We start from the raw sequence: 26,550 nt of genomic DNA, 5'->3' as shown, positions 1-26,550 counted from the left end.
CCATTGCTCACACCCAAAATGTAGAGACGTACAGACGAGATGTAGTTTGGGTAGGGCACGACTGGGGTTTATTTCAGACTCAGATCTTTTAATAGTACTGAAGCGTGAGGTGCTGCAGTCTGAGAGACGTGCAGCAACAGGAGGGACTCTACGTGTGCGTGAGCTGCTTCGTCCTCGCGAGCTTCGGGCTGGCGGCAGTGAAACTCGGGCTCCACATACAGAGACGGAGCCCACGGATTTCAGGACGCCCCAGCCAGCAGGCGCGGACGCAGCCTGGCACGGAGCCACGTGGCCCCGACCGCAGCCCGGCGTGCCGTCCCCGGCTGCCGGTGCGGGCGGTCCGCACGGCCCCAACGCACCCAACTTCTCGCAGGCTGCGGCCCCGTACAGCGCGCTGCTCCGGCGTTTGGCTCGCCTCCTTAAGATCGGCGGTCAGCTGACGGCAGGCGCCTCCCCCGCCGCGCGGCTGCAAAGTGCTGAATGCCCGCAACGTGGAGCGCGACGGCACCCGGACCGGTAGGGACGGCCGAGCGCGCGGGACCTCGCGCAGCCGTAAGCGCCTCGGGCCGGGCGGGGGGAGCGCGGGGCTCGGGCTGCTGTGAATCGCTGGGGAGGAGACCCCTCCCGGGGCGGCGGCTACCGTCTGCTGCTCTCGGCCCTCGCCTCGGGGGGCGGCCGCGGAGCCGAGCGGGGTGACCTCTGCCCGGAGCGGGGAGGGCGGCGGCACGGCGGAGCGGAGGCGGGGGACCCCGGGGCTGTGCACACGCACGTGGAGGAGGGCGGGAGCTGCGTCAGGCGCGTTGCTCGCGCAGCCCCGGGCGCGGGGTGGGCGCGCAGAAGTCCCAGCGCTGCCCGCGGCGAAGGCTGCACCGAGCGCTGCCGCGCTGACAGCGAGTAGTGCGCCCGCTGCTCAGAGGTGCGAGCCGGTGGCGAGTAGCGCGCCCGCTGCTCAGAGGCGTCGCCGCCTGCCTTCCGAGCCGCCCCACCCCCTGCGGCCGGCCCGGGGCCGTGCGCTCGGCTCATCCCTCTGTTAGGGGGGTGGGGGTGTGTGTGTCTGTGCGGCGTGAGGCACTCATCTGCAGTGCCCGTGCACCGCCGTCTTGCCGCGGTCGTGTTTGAAGACACGTAGCAGGAGAGACGTGGAAATGCTCACTCATACCTGAATCACACGACTCCATCTCCAAGCGGCAGTGCTGCCCGTGACCTGTTGTAACAGAGAAAAGGGGGAAGAATTCCGATGTTATTGCTTCATTGAGACTGCATACTTTGCTTCTTCTGAACTTGAATGGATTTTTTTTTTTCTTAACAGTTATCCTAAGATGCCCCTCCTGTATTTTCGCAGTGCTGTAGGCAGCTTTATCCACTGCCCTGAACCTGCCACACCGAGGTTCTGCGGCCAGCTGTTTGCCTTAGGACGTGTCAGTCCGGAGCACTGTACCGGTCCAGAGCTCTGCCTGCAGCCCGGGGCTGTGAGCCCTGCTGGCTCCCTTTGGGGCCTTCTGAGCCAGCTCCGCATGGCCATGTCTGCCAGGCACACAGTTCTTGGGGATAACAGAGATGGCTCCATGTGAAGGCACCGGTTGGTGTACGGCTGTGGAAGTGGTGTGACTGCATGTGGGCCAGCTGGAGACGGCCTTTGCTGTGGGGTTGGAGCTGCTCTTGGTGATCTGGAACTGAGCTCGTGCTAAGAGCAGGTCACTGCCTAGCACGGGCTGGAGAGCATCAGGGGCAAGCTCATGTAGCAGCCAGAGAAGGATGCGCATCCTATCCTGCGCATGTCCAGGCAGGCATAGGAAAGCGCTCCATGCAGTACAGAGGGTACTCAGCTTGCTCCTAGCCTACACAGAGCCAAAGCCCACCTGCTGCCTCATGGCTGCGGTGACTTGCTGCCAGGCTGCTGACGCTTAGCACGGGTTGGGGCTCAGCCCACAGCCTGCACTTGTGCACAGAGCTGAGAGATAGGAGAGTGTGTTCATGTTTATTTCTTACCTGGCACAAAACACAGTGGGTGAGCCTCCTCGTCCTTCAGGATGGTGTCTGAAGAATAGAGGTGACCTTGGGGGAGCAGAAACAAAGTTGTGTCTAAGCACTTTCTTCATGCTGAAGGGAAAGCTGATGTTTCAGTGGTTATTCTGAAGACTGATAAATGTCAAAAAACACAGGCACGTTTTCCTGCAGTTCTGGTTTTTGAGGTTCTGGTGTTTGGGGTTCCAGGCAAAGACTGGGGGGCCAATCACCAGACATGCTTTTAGACTGGGTTTATGGGCTGGCCTGCTGTTATTTTGTTCTCCTCTTTCTAAATAAGAGCTCCTTGTCATCTTTGGAAGGAATTCTCTATACTTTCCTGGCCCACGGCAGCATTGGCTATCATGCTGTGAGGCCATGAACTCTGTCCCTGTGCTTCCTATCTCATGGTGATATAACTCCATCTCTCCGGGCTGAAAAACAAGTTTCAGAACCTTCTTTAGTAATGGAAATGAGCTCATCTGGGTTATAATAATGTGGTGTAATAACAGAATGCTTTGAAAATAACTCTTTGTTTTTTTTTGTTTTTTTTTTCTTAAAACTGTTATTCAGACTTTCCTGAGGACTTTCCTTTGCTCCTTACCTCAGAGAAAGGATAAGAGTTTCCTGAATGTGTGGACTTCTAGTAGCCTGTGTGTCAATGTCTGGAACAGAATTACTCATTCTGGTGCAGGGATGAATGGTGGGCTTGAGGGCATGGACAGTGCTCTGCAAGGCAGAGGCAAACAGCAGCAAGGAGCTGTATGCCACGCATGGCCAACCCACTGCTCTTATGTTTTTGTTGCCCTTTCTTTAATGTTTCAATAAAAACATGAAAAACAAAGAAGTTTTATTACATATGTTAGCTATATTGTGTATTTTATATGTGGCCCAAAACAATTCACCCTTACTCAGTTGCGAGGAAAATTGAAGTAATTAACCAACGTTTAAGCTTCAGCTTGAGTTTTATGAGTGAAAAGAATTGTGGTGATGCTGCAGAAGTGCTGGTTGACTTTACTTAGAAAGATCAGTGAGTCATTCATCTTACAGGTACTGCATTCCATGAGATGTTTTCTGTAGAAATAAGGCTATGGTGTTGGTAAGAGGATAGCACTGATAACGATGGAGCTGTCCTGTGTGGACAGTTTCCTGCTGGAGCACAGCAGCTGTCAGCAGTGGAAGCCCGTCTGCCCGTGCTGGCATGCACTGAGATGGAAACACGTAGATGTCGGAGCTGATGTGTGAGTGAGATGTCCAGGCTCTTCAGGTAATCCCTGGAGGAAGTACATGCAATCTCAGGGTAAAACTAGTGTAATCCTAAAGCAGGTATCCACATAAGTTATGTGCCATGAGTGCCTGCTTCTCCCCATGGGCCAAAGAACACTTGTGTATGGCAGGTGTTTGGAGTTAGGTGAGGGGAATCCCCTGCAAAACGCACAGTGCTGCAGGCGAGCCCTTGTTTCTGAGTTTTGATGTACAAGCTCCTTGGAATGGATGGTAGTGTTGTCACTGCTGCATGCTGGGACTGAGAGCAAAGAATGTTGAGCTTATTTATCTCATGGGTAACAAAACTAGTTGGGCAGACATTTTTAGGCTTAATTACTAAATTAAATGTTGCTTATTGTTATTTTTCACTATCTTGTGATGGTGAAAGCACATTCTTTTCCTCTCTCTCTTCTTGTCTCTATACTGCTGTAGCTTCCATCCCTAAAAATACAAATTCATGAAGGAGAAACTTAGCCTCCACATATGGAAGTTCAGAGCTGTACTAACTCTGAACTTGACTCTGTCGTACTTGTGTGTTTCTGAGGTTAACTGATAACGGACCCATCAAATTCAAGCTGATATTTATCTCATATTTTTGTTAAATGAGCTCAGCATAAAACACTGAAACTGTTTCCTGTACAAAACAAATTTCCTGAAATTTATTTTCCTGTGAATAATATCTGTGCTTGTATCCTTGGCTAAGATTTGAGGGTATGTGCAGTCATTTTAATAAACTATCCTTATATATATAAACACAATGATTATTGACTTTTAAATATGTTTGTATATATATAAATTAATCCTTGCATACATAACTTTACAATCACTGTGTCTGTACATATTTACATGCACGCACACAGACACAGATCTTAAGACTGTGCCTTTATTTGGGAAGTGACCATTGTAGCCCTCAGAAGATTGCATTTTGCAAGATGTGAGTGGCAGACAAGACTAAGAAGTATGATCCAGAGTGGCTGGAAGACTGTGTAGAGGAAATGGACCTGCGGGTGTTGATTGACGCTAGATTGAACATGATCCAGCAGTGTGCCCAGTTGGCCAAGAAGGCCAATGGCATTCTGGCTTGTATCAGAAATAGTGTGGCCAGCAGGAATAGGGAAGTAGTTGTCCTACTGTACTCAGCATTGGTGAGGCCGTACCTCGAGTACGGCCTCGAGCGTCCAGTTTTGAGTCCCTCCCTGTAAGAAAGACATCGAGGCCCTGGAGCGTGTCCAGAGGAGGGCAACAAAGCTGGTGAGGGGTCTGGAGCACAGGCCTTATGAGGAGCGGCTGAAGGAGCTGGGATTGTTCAGTCTGGAGAAGAGGAGGCTCAGGGGAGATGTTATTGCTTTCTATAACTACCTGAAGGGAGGTTGTAGTGAGCTGGGGGTCAGCCTCTTCCCTCGTGTGACTAGTGATAGGACTAGAGGGAATGGCTTCAAGCTGTGCCAGAGAAGGTTCAAGCTGGATGTTAGGAAATACTACTTCTCTGAAAGGGTGGTGAGGCACTGGAATGGGCTGCCCAGAGAGGTGGTGGAGTCACCAAGCCTGGTGGTGTTCAAGGAGCATTTGGATGTTGTGTTGAGGGACATGGTTTAGTGAGAACCATTGGTGATGGGCAAGTGGTTGGACTGGATGATCCTGTAGGTCTTTTCCAACCTTAGCGATTCTATGATACTGCAGTAGTGGGGATGGGGTCAGAAGGGTAGTGGATGCTGTTGTGTGGGCTGTGCCATTCCCCTTGGCTAACTGAATTTGCCAGGCTGTTAAACAGAAAGATCTGGCTTTTGGAAAGCCTGGTGGGGTGGTTTTGTTTTGTTTGTTTGTTTTGTGTGTGTTCTGAGGTCATGTGTGTCTCCAGGATATAGGTTGTAAATGGGACTTAACTACTAGAACTGTATTTCTCATTCAGTTAACTTAGTGTGTTGTCAGTTGTGCAGTAAAAACAAATGCCCTCGAGTTGGATGTTTAGCTTTGGCTTTAACTTTGGTGGGAAAGCAAACAGCACTCCTGTGTGACTTCTGCCAAACTCTCTGTGGCCCGAGCCATTGCTTTGCATGCTCTGTGAGAGACATTGTGCTGCTAGCCTCAACATGCAAAAGCGTATGCAGAATCAGCAGCTGCTGTGTAATGTTTCCATCCTGTTGGAAAAAACACGTGGAATCTAAGGTACTTCTGAGGGAAAGTGATTCTACAGACCCTTGGAATGCTACTAATCAGAACACTTCTGATTGGTACTCCTGTGTGCCATCTCTTAAAAATAGTCCACAATGGAGAATTGTAAAGGGATGGCTTTTGACACACTTCTGTTCTTGAATGATTCATGGATGTGGATGCCTGTGCAAATGAGCATCTGGAATAGCGATGGTATCCTGACTTAGGCAATTGCTGTATAATATAAAGCCAGCCATTCTCCTTCTGTTTTGTTCGGATCCTTTCTCCTCATAATCAAAGAGCATTGATGGGTTTCTAACCCTTAGGCTAAAAGCACTGCCCCTTTATCTTTTGATAAAGGCCATCTTGCTATGTGAAGAAATGCTTTTTCCTCACATAAGCAAACACCTGCAGCTATGAATCAAGGGCAACACTGGTGAAAAACTTGGAGACAAGTGAGAATAGCTTGTACAGCATCTGAGGGGAGGGTTCAAGGAAGCCAAGCCCTCACTTTACTCACACCTGGTTTATTTCTATGGGTTTGTGCAGTGTGGTCACTGAGGATACTTGCAGTCTTGTTTTTATTACCAGGCAGTGCAGGGTTCCTCTGGGCAGCTGGTGTGGTGTGTGTGCTGGCTGGACTGAAAGGAGAGCTGGAAAGTTATTTTCTAATGGCAGACATCTGCCTATCCCTTGCATTTCTGGCGTTTTCCACTATGGAATGCACATGCTCACGCAGACCTTCTTGGTAAGTGACCAAGACCACTTGGCTGGGACAAACTGCCACAATAATTTTGTTTTTCATACTTGGATTCCTTCTGGTCCAAGGATTCCAGATTTATGAGCTTAATGAGATCTTCAACTCTCCTGTGGCCGAGGTAGTGTAGATTTCATTTTTATAAGGATATTTTTGAAATAAAAAAAACAAAGTAACTTCATCCTGGTTAAAGTCAGGTTTGGATCCGTACTGTTATACCAGTGTGTGGCTTTCTCTTTTTGTTGGTTTTTTTGTTGTGTTACTGAGATTCTCTTGTGACTTAGAAACTGAAATATTGGAAAGCGTGGAAAACATATTTGATATAGCTGAAGTAAAGGAAAACAGGTTTTGTTGCTTGCAAAGCTTACTTCACGTTTACTAGTGGGGAAAAAATGGAGGCTGAGATGAACCAGGTTTGGCTTTTCCCTCCAGTTTCTTCTCTTAAAATGATGCATAGGTGTGTCTGTGGTCAGCTGTGACACGGAGAGGTGCTTCTGAAGGAAGCTGAGGAGAATTGTTGGCTGCCAGCTTGGTGTGGGGGGGAGGAGGGCAGTGCTTGGGCTCTTTGCCACGAGGTTCTGCTGAAAAAACCTGTCCCTGGAGTTCTTGTATGCTGTTTGGTTGGCTATGGGACCATCTCATTTCTTGGCATTGTTCCATGTCCTTAACTGATAGCCAGAGGGAGGCTGACATGTGATGCTCTCTTGCCGAAAGGAGTGTTACCAAAACTGATCTGGTAATGATAGCTTTTTGCTTTGGCAAGTTGACATTTTTTGACAAAAAATTTCTTTGCTGAAAAGTGCTTGGACATCTTTGCCGTGTTCATGCCCCTGTTGTGTACTTTGTTGCTATCATTTCAGTACAACGTAGGCACGTCAGACAGCTTTAATATGCTGAGAATTGAGCTGGTGAGGGAGGTTCTAAGTCCCTGGTGTCTTAAGAAAACAGTAAATGATTTGTTTAGGCAGATTTGTAAGAGTGTAGTCATAGTTCATGCAAAACTCTGCTGAACTTTCTCTGACTGACCAATCTTGATGCATCAGAGGAAAAACAAGAAAGTCCCTCTCGTGTCCCTAATTTTGCAAAGCAGTTTTAACAAGAGGATATGTAAGTTTGGCATTTCTTCCTGCGTTTGATTGCTCTTAATTATTTTTTTAGTCATCATCTGTGGCTCCTTAGTGAATTAGGCTGTACCGCATTCCAGTAGGCCAGCCCTGTTTAAGGTCTGGGTACCTAGCAGTTAGTTTCATATTTCTGTTTTGAAACTGCTGGCATTGCTAACCTCTTAGTAGCGGTAGAATCAGATTACAATGAGGCCTGGATTATCTCATGATGGCATATGATAAATAGGAAATTTTCCAGTATCTATATGAAATCAAAATACTATTTGTAGTTCTAACCTGTATGCAAAGCCCTGGTTGATGATGGTGTGTACATGTTCAGAGTGGCTTTCAACCTTCTTCTCAGCCTCTCAAGATTTGGCTGCATTGTTAATGATAGCGCTTGAGATGGTTGTCTAAAAGTGAAGCAAACATAACCCAGTTCAAAACTTTCTTTTTAAATCAACATTCTTAGTGTTGTTCCTCCGAGCTTGGTGGAAGTGGTGGAGCAAAAAATGCAAGCAGTTCTGCAGCTGCTAGAGTCCTGTGAAGGAGATGGAAGAGAAGGTGGTAAATGACCAGGGAACGGAAAGGGCCTCAGAGCTCTGAGAGACATGGAGCAGAAAGAGGAAGCTGAGGAAGGGCAGAAGGACGTACCACTCCCTTGCGCAGTTGCCCAGGAGGAAGATGTGTGTGCAGCTTCTCAGCTGAGTGGGCAGGCTCCTTTCAGTGTGCATGGAAAAGCAAAACCTTGGGGTAAATAGTTTTTTTGGTTAAGAGGAGACTCAGGGGAGACCTTATCACTCTCTACAACTCCTGAAAGGAGGTTGTCTTGAGGTGGGGGTGAGCTTCTTCTCCCACATAATGGCGTTAGAATGAGAGGTAATGGTTTTAAGTTCTGCCAGGGGTTGCTCAGTTGGATACTAAGGAAAGTTTATTCTGAAAAGAAGTGGCAATTCACTGGAACAGGCTGCCTGGAGAGGTGGCAGTGTTGCCATCCTTGGAAGTGTTTGCGAAATGTGGAGATGTGGCACGTAAGGATGGGGTTTAGTGGGCATGGTGGTGGTGGGTTGACGGTTGGCCTAGATGATCTTTGTGGTCTTTTCCAGGATGAGTACTTTCATGATTTTTGTATTGCTGATGTAACTCTGGCTTCAGACCAGCTGCTAAGCTGGGAGTTGCTTCGGAAACTGCCCAGATTTTGAGCTGCATGGGGTCAGGCATGCTTTGACTTGTGTTGTTTGGTTTTGTGTGACAGCCATGTCCCAGATGCAGATCAATAAGATGGTACCTTTTCTGTTTCAGTTGTTTGCTGATAAAACTACTGAAAAGAGCCAGGAAATCTTTCCCAGTATAAATTCACCTACCACCTTGTCTGTTTCTTTAAGAGTACAGCATATGCAGCAGGGATGCCTCAGTCTATTTGTTCATGTGCAAGACCTGCATTGCTGTTAAATATTCAGACTCCAGCTTGGCAAAAATCATAAAACATTTCCATATAAATTTTACTCAGTTTAAAAGCTGCTGAGAAATCCCGTCGTCAGAAGTTTATTCATAAGTACTTTTACTAGAAAGTCCTGACCAATTTCCGTGAGGGCACACCCATCAGGCACCCTAACTACTTTGTCTTGCTTTTAACGTGATGACCATGCAGACCAGAGGAAATGCCACACAATTGTCCCCTTTATTGCGGAAAGTGGCCAGAGCTCATGTTCTCAGTAAATGGTCCAAAGCCAGAGCACAACAGTTGTAATGTTGAGTCATGTACAGCCGTGCTGAGTGGTGCTGACGAAGGGCACCTTGCCTCTGCTCCAGCTGTGCCATGCCAGCGGGGCACCAGCCTGCCTTGTGGGCTGCACTGCAGTTTGTTACACACCAATGCTAGGAAATCGATTGGGGGAAAAAGCACCAGCAGTTTGGGAGACTTATCCTGGGTGCAAAAAGAAGTTTAAAAGGAAGTGTTTGCCTGACTTTCATCTGTATTTGTTTTGCTGCTGACATGTTTGACCGTGACAGAAGCCAGCTGTTAATTTCACTAGCTCTTTGCATTTTTAGCTATTATTGCGGTTGCTCTTTGTGTGTAACCACTGCATATCTGTAGTGCAGAGGCACTTTCCTTTGCAGTTGAAACCTGAGAGCACTGGAGAGCACTTTGCCTGCAGTGCAGCAGATTACCTCTTCCCCAAAAGCAAAATGTAAAAACTTACTTACGGAGAACATGAGAATAGTGTTTTAAAATTAAACGTTTTGTATCAAACCATCCCTATTTTACAGCAGGGAAGGGAAGGAAGGTATAGAAAGATTAAACGTATGTAAGAACCAAACTCTAATTTACCATTGTAGTCCATTATTCTAATGAATTTTTTAAAAGACATAGGACAGAAGCATTTAGGCGTAGAATGGCATCACTGTTGTCACCAAGGCTGAGTGAAGAACTCGGGCTGAGATACTTAGAGTCTAAGTCTAGTGCCCTACCTGTAAGATGTTCAGCAATAATTATTGCCACGGTACTAGTGACACTTCTTACAGACAGGTCCTGGGCTTTCTGGCAGACAGCAGCTCTCAGTAAGGGAAAATGGAGAGAAATAGAAAAATTTGTTAAAGATCCGGATAAGAGTTAAATGTTGGGTCGTGTTTTGTTTTTTTTTTTTCCTCCCATGTGAGTTTTAATAGGGGTATAGTCAACAAAACTACTCTGTCCAGGTTTTCCAGTCTTGCAGTTGAGTTATATATCAATTAATTTTAAAAGTTACTTTTCAAGAGTTTGCATTTCTGGCAACACTTTCAAAGCTGTGACTAGTATTAAATTTTTCATTTCTGAGAACCTGCCTTGACGTCTCAAACATGCTGCGTAGCTGGAACACCCCTTCCTTACGTGGATGTTGAAGTGGAAACGTGTGTTCTTTATTGCCATAAGCTGGGCTTCCGAAAGAGAGAACACGTCTAAATGAACTACTGTTATATATGTAAAAAGCTTATTTGTAAGGTACCTAAATCTCCAAATCCTGAAGTACAAAAACACTGGACATTTTAAATCTCACTTCCTTTGAACTGAAATGTGCACATAACAAATAGTCTGCATAGATGATCCCCTTGAAATGATTTAAAGCAATTTGTGGCTTGACTATCTGCAGGAAAAGGCAGGGATCTCTATCTCTTTCCTTGGCTTCCATCAGCTGAACTAAGTTAGATTCAGGGCTGAGTTCTGTTTTTTGTTTGTTATTTGTAGTACAATTTCACTGGAACTAAAATATAAAGCACTGGAGAAAAGTTGCATAACAGCATTAAGACAGTCTTTCATTTTCAGGTTTGAATTAATTCCCAAAGTTCTTGTAGGAAGATCCAGTTCTGTTCCATTTTCTGACTTCTCTGTAAGTTGGCTGTATAGTAAAATCACATATGATGACATGGCTCTTTTTGTAACCTTTTGTAAACCGTTGCAGTGAGTGTTTCTCGTTAACCCTTCCTTGCGTAAGTGGTATAATTGTAGGATAAACCAGAATGCACTGAATCAGTCACCTCTTCCTCTCAGGCCTGTAGTTAGTGACCATAGCGAAAATGCAATATTTGGCTAGAAAGGAAATGTACTGGGAACTCCTATGACTGCTGTGTAATGTGTGTCAGGTATTCAGGCAGAAGTGTTTCCAGCCTAGTGAGTATTTGTTGGTGAGGTATTTACTTGCTGAACATAGTGAGTTTTTCTGCTGGGTTAAGCCCAGCCCAATTAAATTGATTACGGGAGCATGTCTACTTCCCCCTGACTCACCATTCCTGTCTCCTGTTACAGGAGGTTGCTGTAGGTTGGAGACCTCCGGGAGGTGCTGGGCAGCTTGTACCTAGAGAACAGGCCTGACCGCAGTTCAGCCATCCTCCCTCTTGTCTTCTCAAGTAGCCTCCAGAACTAGATAAGGAGTAAATTTTCCTCACTGAAGTCTTTGGAGATGTTTCTGGAGTTTCAGCCCTTCTGGTGTGCTTGATATCTCTCTTCCACTGAGAGGAAATCTTGCTCTCAGTGCTACCTGTAGCGTCAGTAATTGCTTACAGGCCACCAGGTCATCTTTCAAAAGGAGATTCATGGTCCTTTCATCTTTGTTCTCTCTAGCAGGAAGTCAGATGTGGTTTCCCAATCTTAAAATCTCCTCTTCAGTCAACTTCCTTACCAAACTTCGCCCCACGACATCCTCCAGAAATGTGGCACAGAGGTCAAGCTTTTCGCTTTTCTGCTCAGGATCCTTCCTTCCACCCATGCTCTCAGCAAGGCATGAGAAGAATGCTTGTTAAAGGTTGAAGCATGTAATTTTTTACTTGTGATGAAAACTGAGTGATGAGTGCCCTGCAGAGAGTAAACGGTAATCCTTTCTTGTGTGGGAAGACCTAAATTAAGAAATAACGTTTCAGTGATTTTTTTCCAGCATGCTTGACTAAATCATGTAGAAACAGATTATTTATTTCTACTGTACAATCACAAGATCAATCTTTAACCAAATAAAATTCTGCAGTCTGATCTGATAAAAGTGGATGGTGACATTCATACCAAAACCCTGAGACAGTATTGAGGTTTTTCTGTACCTTTATCATATCATTAATGAGCATTAATGACTGTATTAGTGAGTCACACTTATTCACTGTCTTTGATTTTAAAGAGAATTGGTCAACTTGATATAAACAGTGTCCTTTTGTGATGGTCTTAGACTCTTGAGGACTTACTGTGGTGGTGATATTTATACCGTGTTGTACTTTACTCATTTTTGGAGTTTTTTTTTCTTGGTGAGTTTGTCTGTGCAGTAACCTCATGCTCAGCATGGAACAGGAAAACCTCATTATTCTTTGTGTGTTTCATCCTGCACAACTGTGAGGTAGTGGTAAGCAGTGTTACTGGATCAACACTGAGAAATAAAGCACTTCCAGTAATAATCTGTGTGTGTGTCAGCTTCTTTTTGGGGAAGGGCTCTGCTTATTGTTGGTCTTTATAGTTGCTTCCCTTATCCTTTTCAGTTTGTTACCCCATGTGAAAGTAGGCTAAGATCAAAAAAGTCTCGTTTTAAACAGGACAACACCTGTCCTGTAATAGCTTGTTACTGTTGATGTCTTAAACTATGCCTAACAATTACTCCTGTGCTGACAAAATAGTTAATTTTTGAGTACAAGTGGGATTCAGGAGCTGAACAGAAAGCTGTCTGTTTTATGTGGTCGTGCTAAATGGTGGTCTGTTCAAGACGCTGTGTTTGTTTTCCCACTTTGTGTATCGCTCTCTTTTCCCACTTGGTGTATCGCTCAAGGCTCTGCTTGCTCATGGCTGTTGTTTTCACTTTTTTTAAAGATCTTTTTTTTTTTTCCTGAACTGAAGTTTTGTGTCTGTGTTTTTGATAGAGCTGCTAATTATGTGATTGCATATTTGTCTGTTTGCATGATCCTTGCCTCATTCAACATGGAGGACAGATGATACTTGGGGAGTCATTGCTGCACAGTACTCAAAGAGGCTGTTGTTTGTAGGATCCCAAATATGTTTCCTGCAGATGTTGAAATAAATGAGGCAGAGGGTTGTAGGAGCAGCGAGGATGATCTCATGTCTAAGGCAGATGAACAGCAGAGTAATGATCTGGGGAGCTGGATCCCTGCCTCCTGGACAAGCCTTTCAGCTTGGCCTGTCCAGCCCTCCCCTCCTGCAGGCAGCAGCCACCTCCAGTGCTTGGTGGATCTTCCCAAAACGAACGTGGTAACCTGCTGGAAGTTTGGCTGTGCACTTGGGGAAAAGGCACGTTTTCTATTTTATTGACTTACAGATTTCTTCAGTATCACAGTGACTGGGTATTCTTCACTGTTCCCTTTTCCTGATTCCTGTGCAGCTGATACAGCAGGGCTTGTTGATCAAGATTTCAGTGTCCTTCTTTAACTAGGACATAAGCCAGAATAAACTTGACTGTGGCAAATCAACTATATGATACATTTGCAAACACTTCTCTCCCATCTGCCTGCTGATAGCATTGCTGATCTTGGCTGAAATAAGGCTGAAAAAATCAGTCCTTGCAGTTGTGATCACAGTAGGGTAAAATAGTGTTACAGTAGGGCATTTTTGTGTTAGGAAGCTTCCTTTAGGTCTAAGGAGTTGTTTTGCTCTCTGTAACAAAAGCGACTTGTTCCTCATGCCCTGACACTGAGCTGTTTTGGATGAAAACTGTGAGTTAATGGCACGGTGAAGTTTTTATTCAGACTTCCTTAGACTGCAATTAGTAAGTTAAGTTAATAAAGTCAGGGTAATTTCTAGCCTCCAGCTCTTGTTGGAGCTGAAAGGATCAAAGAATGGATGCGATGTATTCTAATTACTAAAAGTTTTATGGAAAAGCATGCACATAGTTGCTTGAGAGTGACTTTTTCTGGGAATGACATCATTCTTCAGGGCTTATCCTGTCCTTTAGAAATGGAAGATAAGGCAACTTTTCCTTGAGACCAATCCTCCCAAGTGGTGCTTTGCTCCTTCTCCTCGTTCCCAGCCTGCCCACCTGCACATCTCTGCAGGCCACTGGCTGCTCAGGGCTGAGCTACCACCCTGCTGGAACTGCCTCTGCAGCTGTACAGAGGGCACTGTTGCTGTTGGTTTATCACCTAGTGAAAGCAACTTGATAAGCCACCCTGGGGTGGTAGCACCCAGAGCTGCATTGAGGAGGCTGAGCAGAGCTGTGTAAGTCAGGATGCTGCCTGCCATGCCTGAGCCTTTCAGTCTGAGTTTCACAGCTCGGTGTGAGCATGGGACATAGCTTTGTGCATCACCATGTGAGGGGAGGGAACACAAAGTGGAGCTTCATCTCTCTGTGCCCCGACTGTGTAGGCGCATTTGTGTGCAGGTAAACTACAGGAGCCAAGAATGGATCATTACAATAAAACGGCAATTTATGAAGCAGTGATTTTTGTTGCTTACTTGCATTGTAGTGCATGGCGCTTTAACAGTTGTTTTATTCTTTTGTTTATCTGTAGGTCTGACAGAAGCACTTGGATGTCTGGAATTCAAGATACTTTTTTTATGCTCTTACACTGAAGTAGAACAAATAAGTGCAAGAAATTTCTCTAGTTCAGGCAAGTAGATATGCCTCTATAGCATGTATGAAATTAAGATTTTGCTTAGCAAATGAACCTTTTTTAAAATGAGGAAACTCATTTGTTCTGTTACAACATACAATTTAAAAGGAACATAAGGATTTTAACACTTGACTTTCATTTTTTGTTACTTATTAGTTAAAGGTCATACTGAATTCTGCTTTGAATAACTGAGAAGCCTCTTTGGTGTGGAATTGCACAAGACATTTGGCAGTTGTCTTGAATAAAAATTGAGGCAGAAATGTCCTTCATAGATCCTTATCAACACATTGTGGTAAGTAGCTATGAATTTTCTATATATGATTTCTTGTGTACTGTCTCTTACCATGCATTCTGTAATAAGTTATTCTGAAGACACTGCACTAGAATTAGCTTAAATTTGTTAAAGTAATGTTAACTGTGACTAGAGCAAACTTATGAAGAATCTTGTTTGAATGAAATATGAAAGACAGTCAGCTTCTGGAAAGCAGGCAGTGACTTGGAGAGTGATTTCATGTATAAGTTGCAACAGAGTCCTACCTTAACTAATGGGTGTGATGTCACAATGGTGTTGTTCTGAGGGAACTGCCTATTGGAAGTATTTCATCAAAATGCTTGTCTTTGGCTGGTTTTTCATAACTGATTGTCAGTCAGAACCGTATTCTACAGAAGTAACATTGTGTTACTATCTTTCTCCTTTCCAATACAATTTTTCTATACTATTCTATATACTGAGTAACGTTTTCCCCTTCCCATGAAAGTGGGTAGAGAGATGAATTGACAGTTTTGGATGCACAGATCCTAAAGCAGTGTCTGTCAGTGATGATTGTTCAGAGACTCTTAAGTATATAGCCTGTAGGTTCCAGGTAAGGATCAGTGAGATGACCTGTGCCACTCAACCACACATTGATGCCACTGTGCTCCCTTCTTCCCTCGGCCTCCCAGCGTTCTCCCTGTACTCCCCATAGCAGCTCAGAAGCACAGCTAGTCCTGCCCTTGCTGAACTGGGAGAAAACCAGTTCAGTACAAAAGCTCAGTTGTGTGTTGTCAGAGCCGGCCCAAGGGGAGCGCAGAACTGTGTGAGCACGGGCTGCGTCAGTGGAGAAGTAGGAGCTAGGGGGTGGAATGGGAAATGGGAGCAGCACTGCCTGCTGTGTGGTGAAAGGCAGCATGGCTCAGCAGCTGGCTGGACACAGGCTTTTGGCTGTAGTGTGCTCTCATGCGTCTCTGCTCAAATGACTTTCCAGATTAAACATTGCCATTCCTATTCCAACCAAAATCTTAGAACAAGCAAGTCTGTTCTTATCAGCTATTTTTCGTAACAATCTCATGGCAGGAAACGAGATACATACTCAAAGATAGTTACCATACACTTTTCATAAAGTTGAACTTTTTACATTACTAAAAATGTAGCGTGTACTTCCTTGAAACGATCTCTTACCAGTTTTGTGGTTTCCACCCCACACAGTCACATCCTTTATATGAGTTAGCAGCCAACAGATGTGAAACTCATGTTCTACTTGATCCATAGTTTTGTGAAGAACACTGTCAAGACAAGCTTCAGGGCCATTGATGCCTGTATTTAACAGCATTTAAAACAATACATGAACTTATTCCTTTCTGTGTCAGTGCCCTCTCCTGGATGGAATGTTTGCTCTGCTCTGCGCCCCTATGGAAGCAGTCTAAGGCATTCCCATCGTTCACATAAAAGATCGCTTTTGACACCACAGTGAGGAAAACACAGCTTTAGAACTATAAGTAATTCTAATCCTCTAGCAGTGCTGAATTCTAACTAAGGAGTGTTGATACAGGAACACTGTTAATGCAAGAGGCTTTCTTCTTTTTCTTTTCATATGAATTTAAATTGCAAGGAAAGTTGCACTAAAATTGGAACACTCGGGGCAGCAGACAAAAACAATGTGTTTTTAATAACAGTTGACATTAAAAGACTCAGAAGTCAGCATTTTCCAAAAGTCCTGATAAATACTGTGTGTTTTCTGCTCTCTTTATCTTTTCCCTTCCCTGTTTTGTGAAAGCTGAGAGAATGGAAGCAGGCATTTGCAAAGTCACTGCAGGTACAGATAGATCTGATTGCACCAAAAACATTGTCAGATAAATAAATAGCTACAACTTAATGCACCTTGTTCAATTGTTATTGGGGTTAAATATTAAAATAATGGATAAAATTATTTCAAGATTTGCATGCAGAACTACCTGCCTTATTTTATAACATCTATGTAAAAAGAGTGTGGTCTTCATGGATATCCGTTAAGAAAATAGACAAACATTTTCCTTTGTCCCACTCAGTTGTCAGCTTGGATGTCCTGTTTGAAGTCGAGGAAGTAAAAGCAGTAACTCCTTATTACACAATGTATACCAGACCTTTCTTGTTTGTATTTTGTGTATATCTCCAGATTGAGTTACATTTTGTGACTCAGCATTTTAGGGGATGAAAAATGCTGTATTCAGTGCATGCAAATTCCTTGCTTTCTTTGTAAGTGTGGGAAGTTCATAGGCAAAACCTGACTGTCTTACAGCAGATTTTTAGAGCATCATCCGTGATGGGAAAGTAATGGTTTTACGTAAATATGAATGCAATAGGTGAAAAATAAAGGGAGTTAGATAAAAGGGAAATTTTATGGGGAGGATAGAACAGCTAAAGGTGGAAGAGGAAGGAAGAAGGCAGAAGGGGGGGGGGGGGGGGGGGGATAAAAAAAAAAAACAAAAAGATTGAGAGCTCTGTGAGGGCAGGAGATATTGAACAGTGGATGTTCAGCGTACTTGGAAAACCTTGTGCTTGTATCTCAGAGAGGGAGATCAAGGAAATGAGGAGGGAGCAAATACTGTCCATGGGAGTGTCCTTCATCCAGAAAACCCATCTTTGGAGAAGGCAAATTGAAGGTTATTTTTATTTTAACTTCTTGCTTCTCCCTATTTGTAGAGAAGGAGGAAATAAAGTGAAACAAATACTTAAAGCCAGGCCTCGTTCAGAGAGGGTATTTAGGCTTTTGAGTTCTGTGAGCTTCTGAAATTTTAACCTGACTTGTGTTTCTAAGGGTACGCAGATGTTGCTCCACTCAGTGTTGCAATGTTTAAGTGATTTATATGCAGTCTTGTTTTCAGAAGTAATTGAGAAGTTGGCAAAGTACAGATTTTTATCAAGACTTAAGATGAACATAAATCACTTGAAAATGAAGCTTTGTCATCTGAATTATTGACGGCTGGATTTACAAAGGTATTCAGAGTCAGTACGTTGTATTTTCAGGGCTTCTCACTTCTGTAGAAGTTAGCCTTTCCAAAAGCCAACAAAGAAATGATCCCCAAAGATGTACTAGCTGTTAATGTGGATATTTATTACTCTTAGGATCCAAAGTGGAAAAATGCTTTTATTTCTCATTGCACTGAGTTGCATCGAAAGCATTCATTTGAGGATAAGAAAAGAGCTGGACTTTAAAGCTTCCCATGTTTCCCTGTGTACATTTTTTCTAAGAGGGAGATAGTTTTGCAACAACACAGTACTAAAATAAACTCTCCTAAGCATGTGATTATGGCCAGATATTAACAACTCTATAATTATAAACCTCGCTGTGTTATTTTCGGTGAGGTATGGGGAAAGAAGATAATGCTTTTATGTTGTTTTGCCATTGTTATGTGTACATTCATTTTGGAGGGTACCAGACGTTATTCCACAATTAACAGTTTGCAGCCTGATCTGGTGGAGGCAGCCAGCCCATAGCAGGGGTTGGGGCTGTGAGGCCCCTTCTAACCCAGACATTCTGTGATTTGACAGTGGGCAATTTATTGAGGTATACAAGTTTGATGAGTAGGACCAAGGTGCAGGCAGGCTGCCTTTCAGAGGTGCTGCCTCTAAGGGAGCACCTTTGCAGCACTGTGGGGCAGCACCAGAATGGCATTTCAGTTGCATGTGGCAGCTGAGAACTAAATCCAGCACTCTAATGACCTGTACTTGTAACTTAATGACAGCTCAATCCTCTTCTTAGTTGTTAAATGCTCTGTGTTCTCAAGGTCTCAAGTGAGGACAGGATCTTTCCTAACAGTTAGAACAAGGGGAAGGGCAGTGTGTTTGCACTTTGGACATTTCTTTTTAATTATAAGGTTGTGTATAACAAAGCAACGACACCAGTTTGTGTGAGCAAACACTGGGCCAGCGCTGTGTTGTGAAACCTTCAGCAGTCTGACATGCATGTGGACATGGCACACACCAATAAAACAGCCCTGAGCACTCCTAAAGCGAACAGGAAACAATGTTTCCATGATCTGGCCATGAGAGGAGCTGCTTATCTGAAAATTCACAAAACCACATAAATGACATAGCTGGGGAAGCTCCACAGAGCTCTCAGCGGTCCCACCTGCCCACCAGTCCCCTCTTCTCTGCTGTGGTGGAAAGTGTTTTCAGGGAGAGGTTCCACCCTCCTTCCCATTCATGCAACTCATGCAAGTTGCAGTGCAGCAGGTGGAGATTATGAAGTTACTGGGCTGTTTGCATGTAGGGTTTTTTTTTTTGTTGTTTGTTTTTTTGGTTTCTTTTTTTGGCTCTTCAGCTTATTTCTTTAAAAAAAAAATGTGTTTTTATTTATTTGTTTATTTGTTTGTTTGTATTAATGTGTCCAGAAGAAAACATAGCAGGAAAGCACCAGACACAGCTTGAATGGGCACGTCTCATGTCAGAGGTACTATCTGTCATTTTAAACAAGCTTCAAGGAATTTTCTGGTTTCCGTAGTTCCTCTTTTAATTCTGATTGGAAACCTTTGTAAGATAATCTGGTTAGTTGCTCTGATTTTAATGATTCATAAGCTGTGTTTATCTTAATATATTTCACAAAGCTGATGGGCGTTGAAGAAGAGAGAGCAAGAATACCACAGGTGGAGACCCGGGGCACAAGTGTGTCAATCTGGATGCAAAGGGAGCACCTGGGACCCTGGTGGGTGTGCAGGCCCCTGTGCAGACTTTGTGCTTGGGGCTGCAGAGCCCAGCAGCTCGGACTTGGTGCTCTCTGCGTGGAAGAGCTCAGGGCTGAGGAGGTGCCTGGATTTCATGCCAGGAGACCAAGCTGGTACTGGGTAAACCAATGCTGCGTAGGCAGCCAGACAGCCCAGGTAAGGCTGGGCACCAACCAGGCAGTGTAGGTGTAGTGCTGGGAACAGTTGGTGTGCCCTGCTCCTGGCTGCAGGGCTAGGTGCTCACAGCTTGCCAGCTTGCAGCTTGCCTGCATGCCCTTGAGCCTTCCTGTGGAAGGAAGGCCATGGCACCTGCTGGCTGTGCCGGGATGGTTCTCAGTAGCATTCAGTGGGTTGGTCAAACTTGTGACTGTGTAGATAAAATAGAAGTAGGCGCGAGCTCTTTCCATCGAGGTTTTTACTTTTGTTTCTTAGTTTCACATCCTTTTCTGCTTCCCTATTTCATTTGGGACATACGCTCCGGCCTCTTTTAGGAAGGCAGCTCCTGCTGTTTCCTGGTCTTTGCAGGAAGCAGGAAGCTCCAAAAACTGTGCAGTTTGCTTGTGAGCATTGTAACAGCTTGCTTTTCAGGTTTACTCCACTGTGTTGGGGACACTTGTGTTTTGAGTGTTGATGTGTACTAAAAGGTATACCATGTTTTACTGATTATTTTTTTTTTAATCCTTTTTTTGCACCCATTTTTACTGGAGGGAAGTAATTATAAACATGAGCACATGGTAAAATAGTACCCCCCACTTTTTTTTCTTATCATACCGGGTTGTCCTTGACTGACTAAATGCCTTAAAGCAGATTCTGTAAAGGAGGAGTATTATTCACTGAGATCAGTAGGTGTGGCTGCAGGAAAATCAAGCAACCCCAGTATAACGTCTGACCTTTCAGTAAAGCTACGAGGTGCAGTTCAGCTTTATGATGCTTTATCCAGTACGCATTTTTTTTTTTTTCTTTCCACAGTTTGACTTGAAAATTTCTTTCTTTCAGTTCTCAGATGAAGTGAAAGGTGCTTTTGATAGCTGCTTTTTGGTTTTGGAGTTTAATCACATTTAACTCTCTGACTTCTAGGTGGAACACCAGTACTCACACGTATTCACTGTGACAGTAAGGAAAGCCACAAATGTCACAAAAGGAGCCATTGGCGACATGCGTGAGTATATCTCTTTCTGTTTTGCTTCTTTTTTCTAGGAGACTGTTCCGTAGGCGGGGGGAGGGGGAGGATGCCACAGCATGTTTGTCATGCAATAAAAGGTTGGTTGTGTTTTGTCTTTTCTGTCTGTATTGTTAAAGTGAGACCAATGTACCCATTTTGTTGCTTGCTCATTTCAAATTAGAAAGCAGATTTGCTGCTCGTTCTTTCCATTGATCCAGAGAAGATGAGCGAGTTGTAAACAATTTGCCTACGAGCAAACACACCTACATTTAGCTTTTTGGCTTAGTCAGAAGTGCTGTTCTGAGGATAGTGAATCTGGCTTTTGTATCTTCAGAAGGCTGTGGTTTGGTGTTACTAACAGTTGAAAAGAAAGAAGTCTAGCTCTGCTGAGTCAACGCAATAGAAAAAGAAAGGGGGGAAGAAGCAGATCCCACGATGGATTGCTACATAAGACACCACTGCTTCTTCCCCTTTCTGTTACATTTCTGAGTCTCCAGACTTAGCAGCTGAACAGGAAGCCACCAGGAAAGACCCATGAAAACTCTTGCCTGTTCTTAAGGAGGAAAGGAGAGAATAATGTACTGGCTCAGTCTGTAAGAAGAGTATTCCTGGTTCCTTTATTATGAATATTTGGCTCTCAGGTTGTCACTCATTTCTTTGGCGCTTCTTCCCTTACTTAGCCTGGAACTGCATCTGAGGAGGAGGAGCATGGTGGTACCTTGCTTCTGCTCTTTGGTCAGGCTTGTTTGTGAGGCAGTCATTTCTCTCCCAGCGCATTCTTGGAAGCTGCTTTCAGGTCAGACTACAGAAGCTGCTCTCATACACAGATTTGCTTTGACAAGTGAATGCTTCTTCTATACTTAGTTGCCAGCACTGATATTAAACATGGCAGGTAGGTGAGGAGAGATGGCAGGGATCCTTGGCAGGGGAAGACTTAGGAATCTGTTTGGTATCTACTGTGAAGTGAAGGAAAGGAGCACACACAGAAGATGCTGTGAGAGGTTATCCTGGTGATCTCTGAAAGAGTCTTCACTTCAAACAAAACGAAACAAAAAACTTGGGAGAAGTACAGTAAAGACTAGAACAAGGACCTCACAAGTTTGTGTGTAGGAGAAGATGAGTTCAGTGGAAGGACACAGGATCCTGGCACAGGAGAGTGGGGAGATGGGAAGGGAAGAAAGGATGGGGGGGCTTGAAGTATAGGTAGTATGAAAGAGAGTATGGAATAGGTTAAAAAGAAAGCCAGAAGACCACCAGAATGGGTATGGTCCTAAGGTATAAATTCCAGATATTATCCATCAGTAATGTTGTATTTCCATCCAGTAAGTCTGAAAACTTAGTGAATCATTGAAATGGAATGGTTATTCAGAAAAAAAACTTGGATGCAACCCAGCAGAACTATCTCGGGCTACTGAAACCTGCCTGGTTTCCTGTCCGAGGCACCTGCCAACACTCCATAGCCTGGTGCACCTCAGTGAGCTTTTATGTTCACGGGGCTTGTTCTTGGAGTCCTGACAAATCCATCAGAGTGAAATAAAAACCAGCAAAAGGCATGTGGTTTATTCTGTTTCTATTTTGGAAATGTTTCTATTTCCCAGTTACATACAAATCCTGGTGTATAGGAGCCTGGAAGCTATTTTTGATCAAATCTGTAACCCTGTGCATATTTCTTTGGTATCAGCAAGCTGTGAGTAGTGCAGATCTTTCACAATTGGTTGTGGCAGCTAGTTTTTTTTTATTATTATTTGATTTGTCAAAAATAACTCATTGAAGGAATTTCTAAACATTTACATCAAGTTTCTGACCTCAAACCTAAGATTTGATACCAGAGAGAATGTCTGATATGTAACATGAGGTAAGTTAAGAGAGTTAACTTGTAGTGGTGATGGAGTTTCTGGGGAAGATCAGTGGTATGCTTTTGTTCCTTTCTCTGTGTCACAAGTGAATGTCTCAGATGCTAAGAGTCTCCTAGAGAATTCTCAATTCATTTATATTTATGTTTCTCAGGGTGTAATTTGGAACTCCCTCTTCTTCAGAAAGGGCTTCTTAAATGCTGGTATCTTCAGGATGTCAGGTGCTGTGTTCTGTAGGGGTTCTCATCCCCTGGCTTAGTGGGCATGGGTGGCCAACAGCTTCATCACTCTGTATTTTGAAACACTGCTGTTCTTTGCAGCCATGTGATTCATTTTACATCTTTGCCATCTTTTATGAGACTGAGCTTTCCGGAACAGTGCTGAAGGATCTGGGTAGATCTGAGTTCACTGTGGACTGACTTACTATTTTGCTGTACTCCCACCGTAAAGATCTGAGGTCTGCCTCTGCCCACGAAGCCTTGTGTCTGGTGTATATGGGGTTCTGACTCTGCTTGGGCATTGAGAGCATGTGGTATATTATCCACTCCTCTATCCTCCCAGGCCTAGGCTGGAGAGATATGCAGAATTTTGAGCAGACTTTTCAAGATCTCCTTAAGACTTCAGTAATGAAGAGTATAAATGGATGTGTCATCCTTAAAACTCGATAATGGATGTATAGTACAACTTCCACAGGCTATGTTTCCTTATGTGAACAGTTCATACACAGCACTGCTGACTCAAGATGTATGCTTTGTTTCCTGGATGACTGGAGCAACAGAGAAAATTGGAGCTAGGATAGCTTCAGGCCCTCTATTTTTATTTTTCTCACTGAGATTTACCATTGTCTCTGTAAGCTTTAAAATCTTTATAGAGTAATCTGACAAATACTGGCAATCAGATCTGAATCTGGGTCATACGAGCATCTGAGCAGCTAAGGTACAGTAGCTCATTTTTAACAGCTCTTTCAGCCTGGAGGTGTTCCATCTCTTGCATCATTTTTGTGGCCCTCCTCTGAATGCCCTCCAATAGGTCCATATCTCTCCTATACTGAGGACTCCACATCTGGACACAGTGCTCCAGGTGAGGTCTCGCAGAGCAGAGGACATATCCCATCCTATGTGCTGGTACCTCTGCTTTTGATACAGCCCAGGGTACAGTGGACTTTCTGTGAGGGCACATTGCTGGCTCACATTCAGCTGTCATCCAGCATTACCCCCAGGACCTTTTTGGCAGGGCTGTGCTCAGTCATTACATCCCCTTACTTGTGCTGATAGTGGGGGTTGCTGAGCTGCAGTACCTTGCACTTGGCTTTCTTAAACCTCATGAGGTTCTCCTGCACCGACTGCTCAGGCTGTCTAGGTCCTTTTGGATGGCATACTGTCCCTTGGGCATATAATCTGCACCCCATGGCTTGGTGTTGTCTGCAAACTTGCTGAGGGTGCACTCAAACCCTCCATTGATGTCACTGATGAAGATATTGAAGGGCATTGATCCCTGTATTGATTCCAGATGGAAGTTTCCTGGTGAAACATCACAGCGGGGCTCTTGGGATGCCCCCATGGAGCTGAAGACACCACCGTTTCTACATTTTGAGCCTTTCTCTTTTAGGAATGGGTCTCCCTCCTTTTCTTGTTTGTCCTCTGTAGAAGCTTGATTTCTTCCTGCTTTCTTTTCTTCTCCCTCTCATCCTCCTTACCCCACAAAGCTTTGAAGTTCTGCCCGATCCCAAGAGAGAACCAGGAAGAACATCATAGCTGGATTCTGTGTGAAAACAAGAACGAGTTGAGCATGTGTTACTTAGCTCTGATCCTCTCCAAGCGCTCTGCTGTTTCCAGTAAGGGCCTTCCTGTGCTGGATGTGCTTTGAATGCAATTAGTAGCCTTCACAAAGTTTCTCTTGCAGAAATGTCACTGGTTTTCCTTAATTTAAGTCTTCTCATTCTCAGCTCCTCTGAAAAGGAATTCTGCAGGTTACCATCTACTGTGTGAAAAATCACTTTTTTGATTTGTTTTGCAACTGTGTTTTGAAAGCAAAATTTGAAGCTTCCCCTGATTACTCTCTTGCAGTTGTTGGTTGTTATTAGTCTGAACTCAAGAAGTGCTAATTTGTTGAAGTACTAGGAAGGAATGCCTGCTTAGTCAGTGCTAGATTGTGCCATGCTTAGCTGGACAGACAAACTCACATGCGTGGTCATCCCTTTCTGTCTATGAACCTGTGGTGGTGATGTATGTCTGCTGTTCTGACTCAGCACGTCCACTCCTTGGTACCATAAGTGAATTGCCTGTGACGTGCAGAATCTGTTCACAGGTGTCACTTGATTTTAAAATTTCCTGTAACTTCTTGCAGTAGCAATGATTGTAGTTTTACTGAGGCATGAAGTTTATGTAACCAACCTCAGCCTGCACTCATCCGTGGTCCTGCCAGGTTCGGGCAGCTCCAGGCTCTTGAAGTCCCACTGACAGCAGTTGTCAGAATCAGAAAGCTGGAGGAAGAGCCTCTCTCAGTCAGAGGTCCTGAGGCTGTGCTTCAGCATCACAGTGCATGGAATTCTGTAGCCACTGGTAAGAGACAAAAACCTCTAAAGCCCCACAATACCAAGCACAGATCCAGTATATACTTGATCTGTGGATTCAGGAAATGTTGACAGTTTCAGTTAGCATTAGCAGACTTTATGCCAGACTAGAATTAAGCTATACTCATCAACATGTAGAAGTTACACTGTGGGCTTTGAGTAATTTACCAGGAATGTGATGATATGCCTAAGCCTACACCAGCCCCAGTTATTGCTGCCCAGACCTGGCATCAGCACGGACCCACAGCTGCATGGGGCGTCTGGCAGTGACAGAGGGAAAGGGTTCATAGATGTGGCACTAACAGTTCTTGTAAGAACTAAGCATTTCTACTGAAGAAGGAGGAAGAAAACAAACAACACCTTGGATTCTGCTGTACCACCAGAAAGATGAATTTGTCTCTGGACCATTACAAGCTGATGTTTTAGTTGCTTTTTGCTGCCATCTCTCTACAAAGGCAGCTGGAGAAAGAGCCTAGAGAAGGGAATTTTTTTCTCCTGGAAGTTGAATGGATCTGTTGTGAACCTATTTAAGGGTTCAGGTGGCAATTTTATTTTACTTTTTTTTTTTTGTCAAGGCTGCATCAGGAAAGCTGGTGGTCGTGTCCCTTCTGCTGGTGAAGTAGGTAGTAATGCACTCCCTGAGCTGGGAGCGCAGTCTTTTTCTTCACCTAAAGAGTGCCGGAGCTGAAAAGCTTTGTAATGCAAGGCATCGATAATCTCTAACAGATCAGTTACTCAATGACAGAATTTCTCAGAGCAAAGCTGCTGTTTTGGGAGCAACCTTGCCTCACTTGCAGTCACCTTCCACAAATGGAATCCAGTCCTGCATCATTCTCTTTGCAACATCTGTCTGATGAGGCCAGAAACCTTGGCAGTCCTTATTGTACCTGGAACACATGCAGCAAATAACCTCATGCCTCCTGCTTGTGGCCTCTTGCTGACAGACCATTAATTTGTTCAAAGGTCCTCAGAAGCAAGTGCTCCAAATTAATGGGAAGATTGAATTTAAATGTAGTAATTAGACTGCATTAGTACTTATTCTGAATACTCTTTTCAGAATTAGCATCACTGAAGTTAAATTGATTTATGAGAGGGCCTATATAGGGATTTAATTAAACTTAGCTAATATGCTTTGCAGGTTAATTGTATTTATTTTATTAGTTCAAATCAGCCAATTTAAAAAAGCTAAAATAGCTGAAACAGTCTCATCTAAGGTATGGGTGACACAGGGTGTTGGAGGCCACCACTGCTAACCTGGGAGGAGTGTACTAAGCCACAGTCCTCCTGAAAATTGGAAATTCAGAACAAACTTGAGAAGACAGGTCATGTCCTTGTTGCTTTTCAGATTCTGCTCTTGGCTGCTGGAGATTTTAATGTAAAGATTACCCAGTAGAGTCATAAGATGCTTCTTGGTGTTGCAGCCTGACACAGCCAGTTCTGCTGCATTGTGTTCCTGGCTCCACCTCCCCAAGTAGGAGAACTGTTTGATTTCCAGAGTTGCACCTCCAGCCTGTGTGAATTGAATGAGGTTCAACAAGGCCAAGTGCAAGGTGTTGCACTTGGGTTGGGACAATCCCAGAGGACAGACTGGGAGAAGAACTTGTTGAATGGCCCTGCTGAGAAGGACTTGGGGGTCCTGCAGAACAAAAAGC

General features: G+C 44.3%; 1 protein-coding gene across 23 annotated transcripts in view; it reads left to right on the top strand.

Moving 5' to 3' along the window:
* The window catches only part of PLA2G4A (phospholipase A2 group IVA), a 108,603-nt gene that overhangs the window by 29,367 nt on the left and 52,686 nt on the right, over positions 1 to 26,550 (top strand). For 9 of the 23 annotated variants that reach the window (XM_046944308.1, XM_046944307.1, XM_040704513.2 and 6 more), the window contains 3 exons: positions 14,251 to 14,349; positions 14,509 to 14,644; positions 20,389 to 20,470. In XM_046944308.1, the coding sequence (XP_046800264.1) occupies positions 14,612 to 14,644; positions 20,389 to 20,470 (115 nt within the window). In that variant the 5' untranslated portion in view covers positions 14,251 to 14,349; positions 14,509 to 14,611. Of the gene's footprint in view, positions 1 to 438; positions 553 to 5,980; positions 6,170 to 11,380; positions 11,628 to 13,905; positions 14,121 to 14,250; positions 14,350 to 14,508; positions 14,645 to 18,571; positions 20,251 to 20,388; positions 20,471 to 26,550 lie in introns of those variants that run through there. The other 14 variants (XM_046944312.1, XM_046944314.1, XM_046944313.1 and 11 more) reach the window with 10 other exon arrangements.

Source organism: Gallus gallus, chromosome 8 (genome assembly GCF_016699485.2).
Source record: "Gallus gallus isolate bGalGal1 chromosome 8, bGalGal1.mat.broiler.GRCg7b, whole genome shotgun sequence".
NCBI lineage: Eukaryota > Metazoa > Chordata > Aves > Galliformes > Phasianidae > Gallus > Gallus gallus.
Note: the sequence above shows the minus strand (reverse complement) of the source record. Positions and strands in the feature narration are given on the sequence as shown.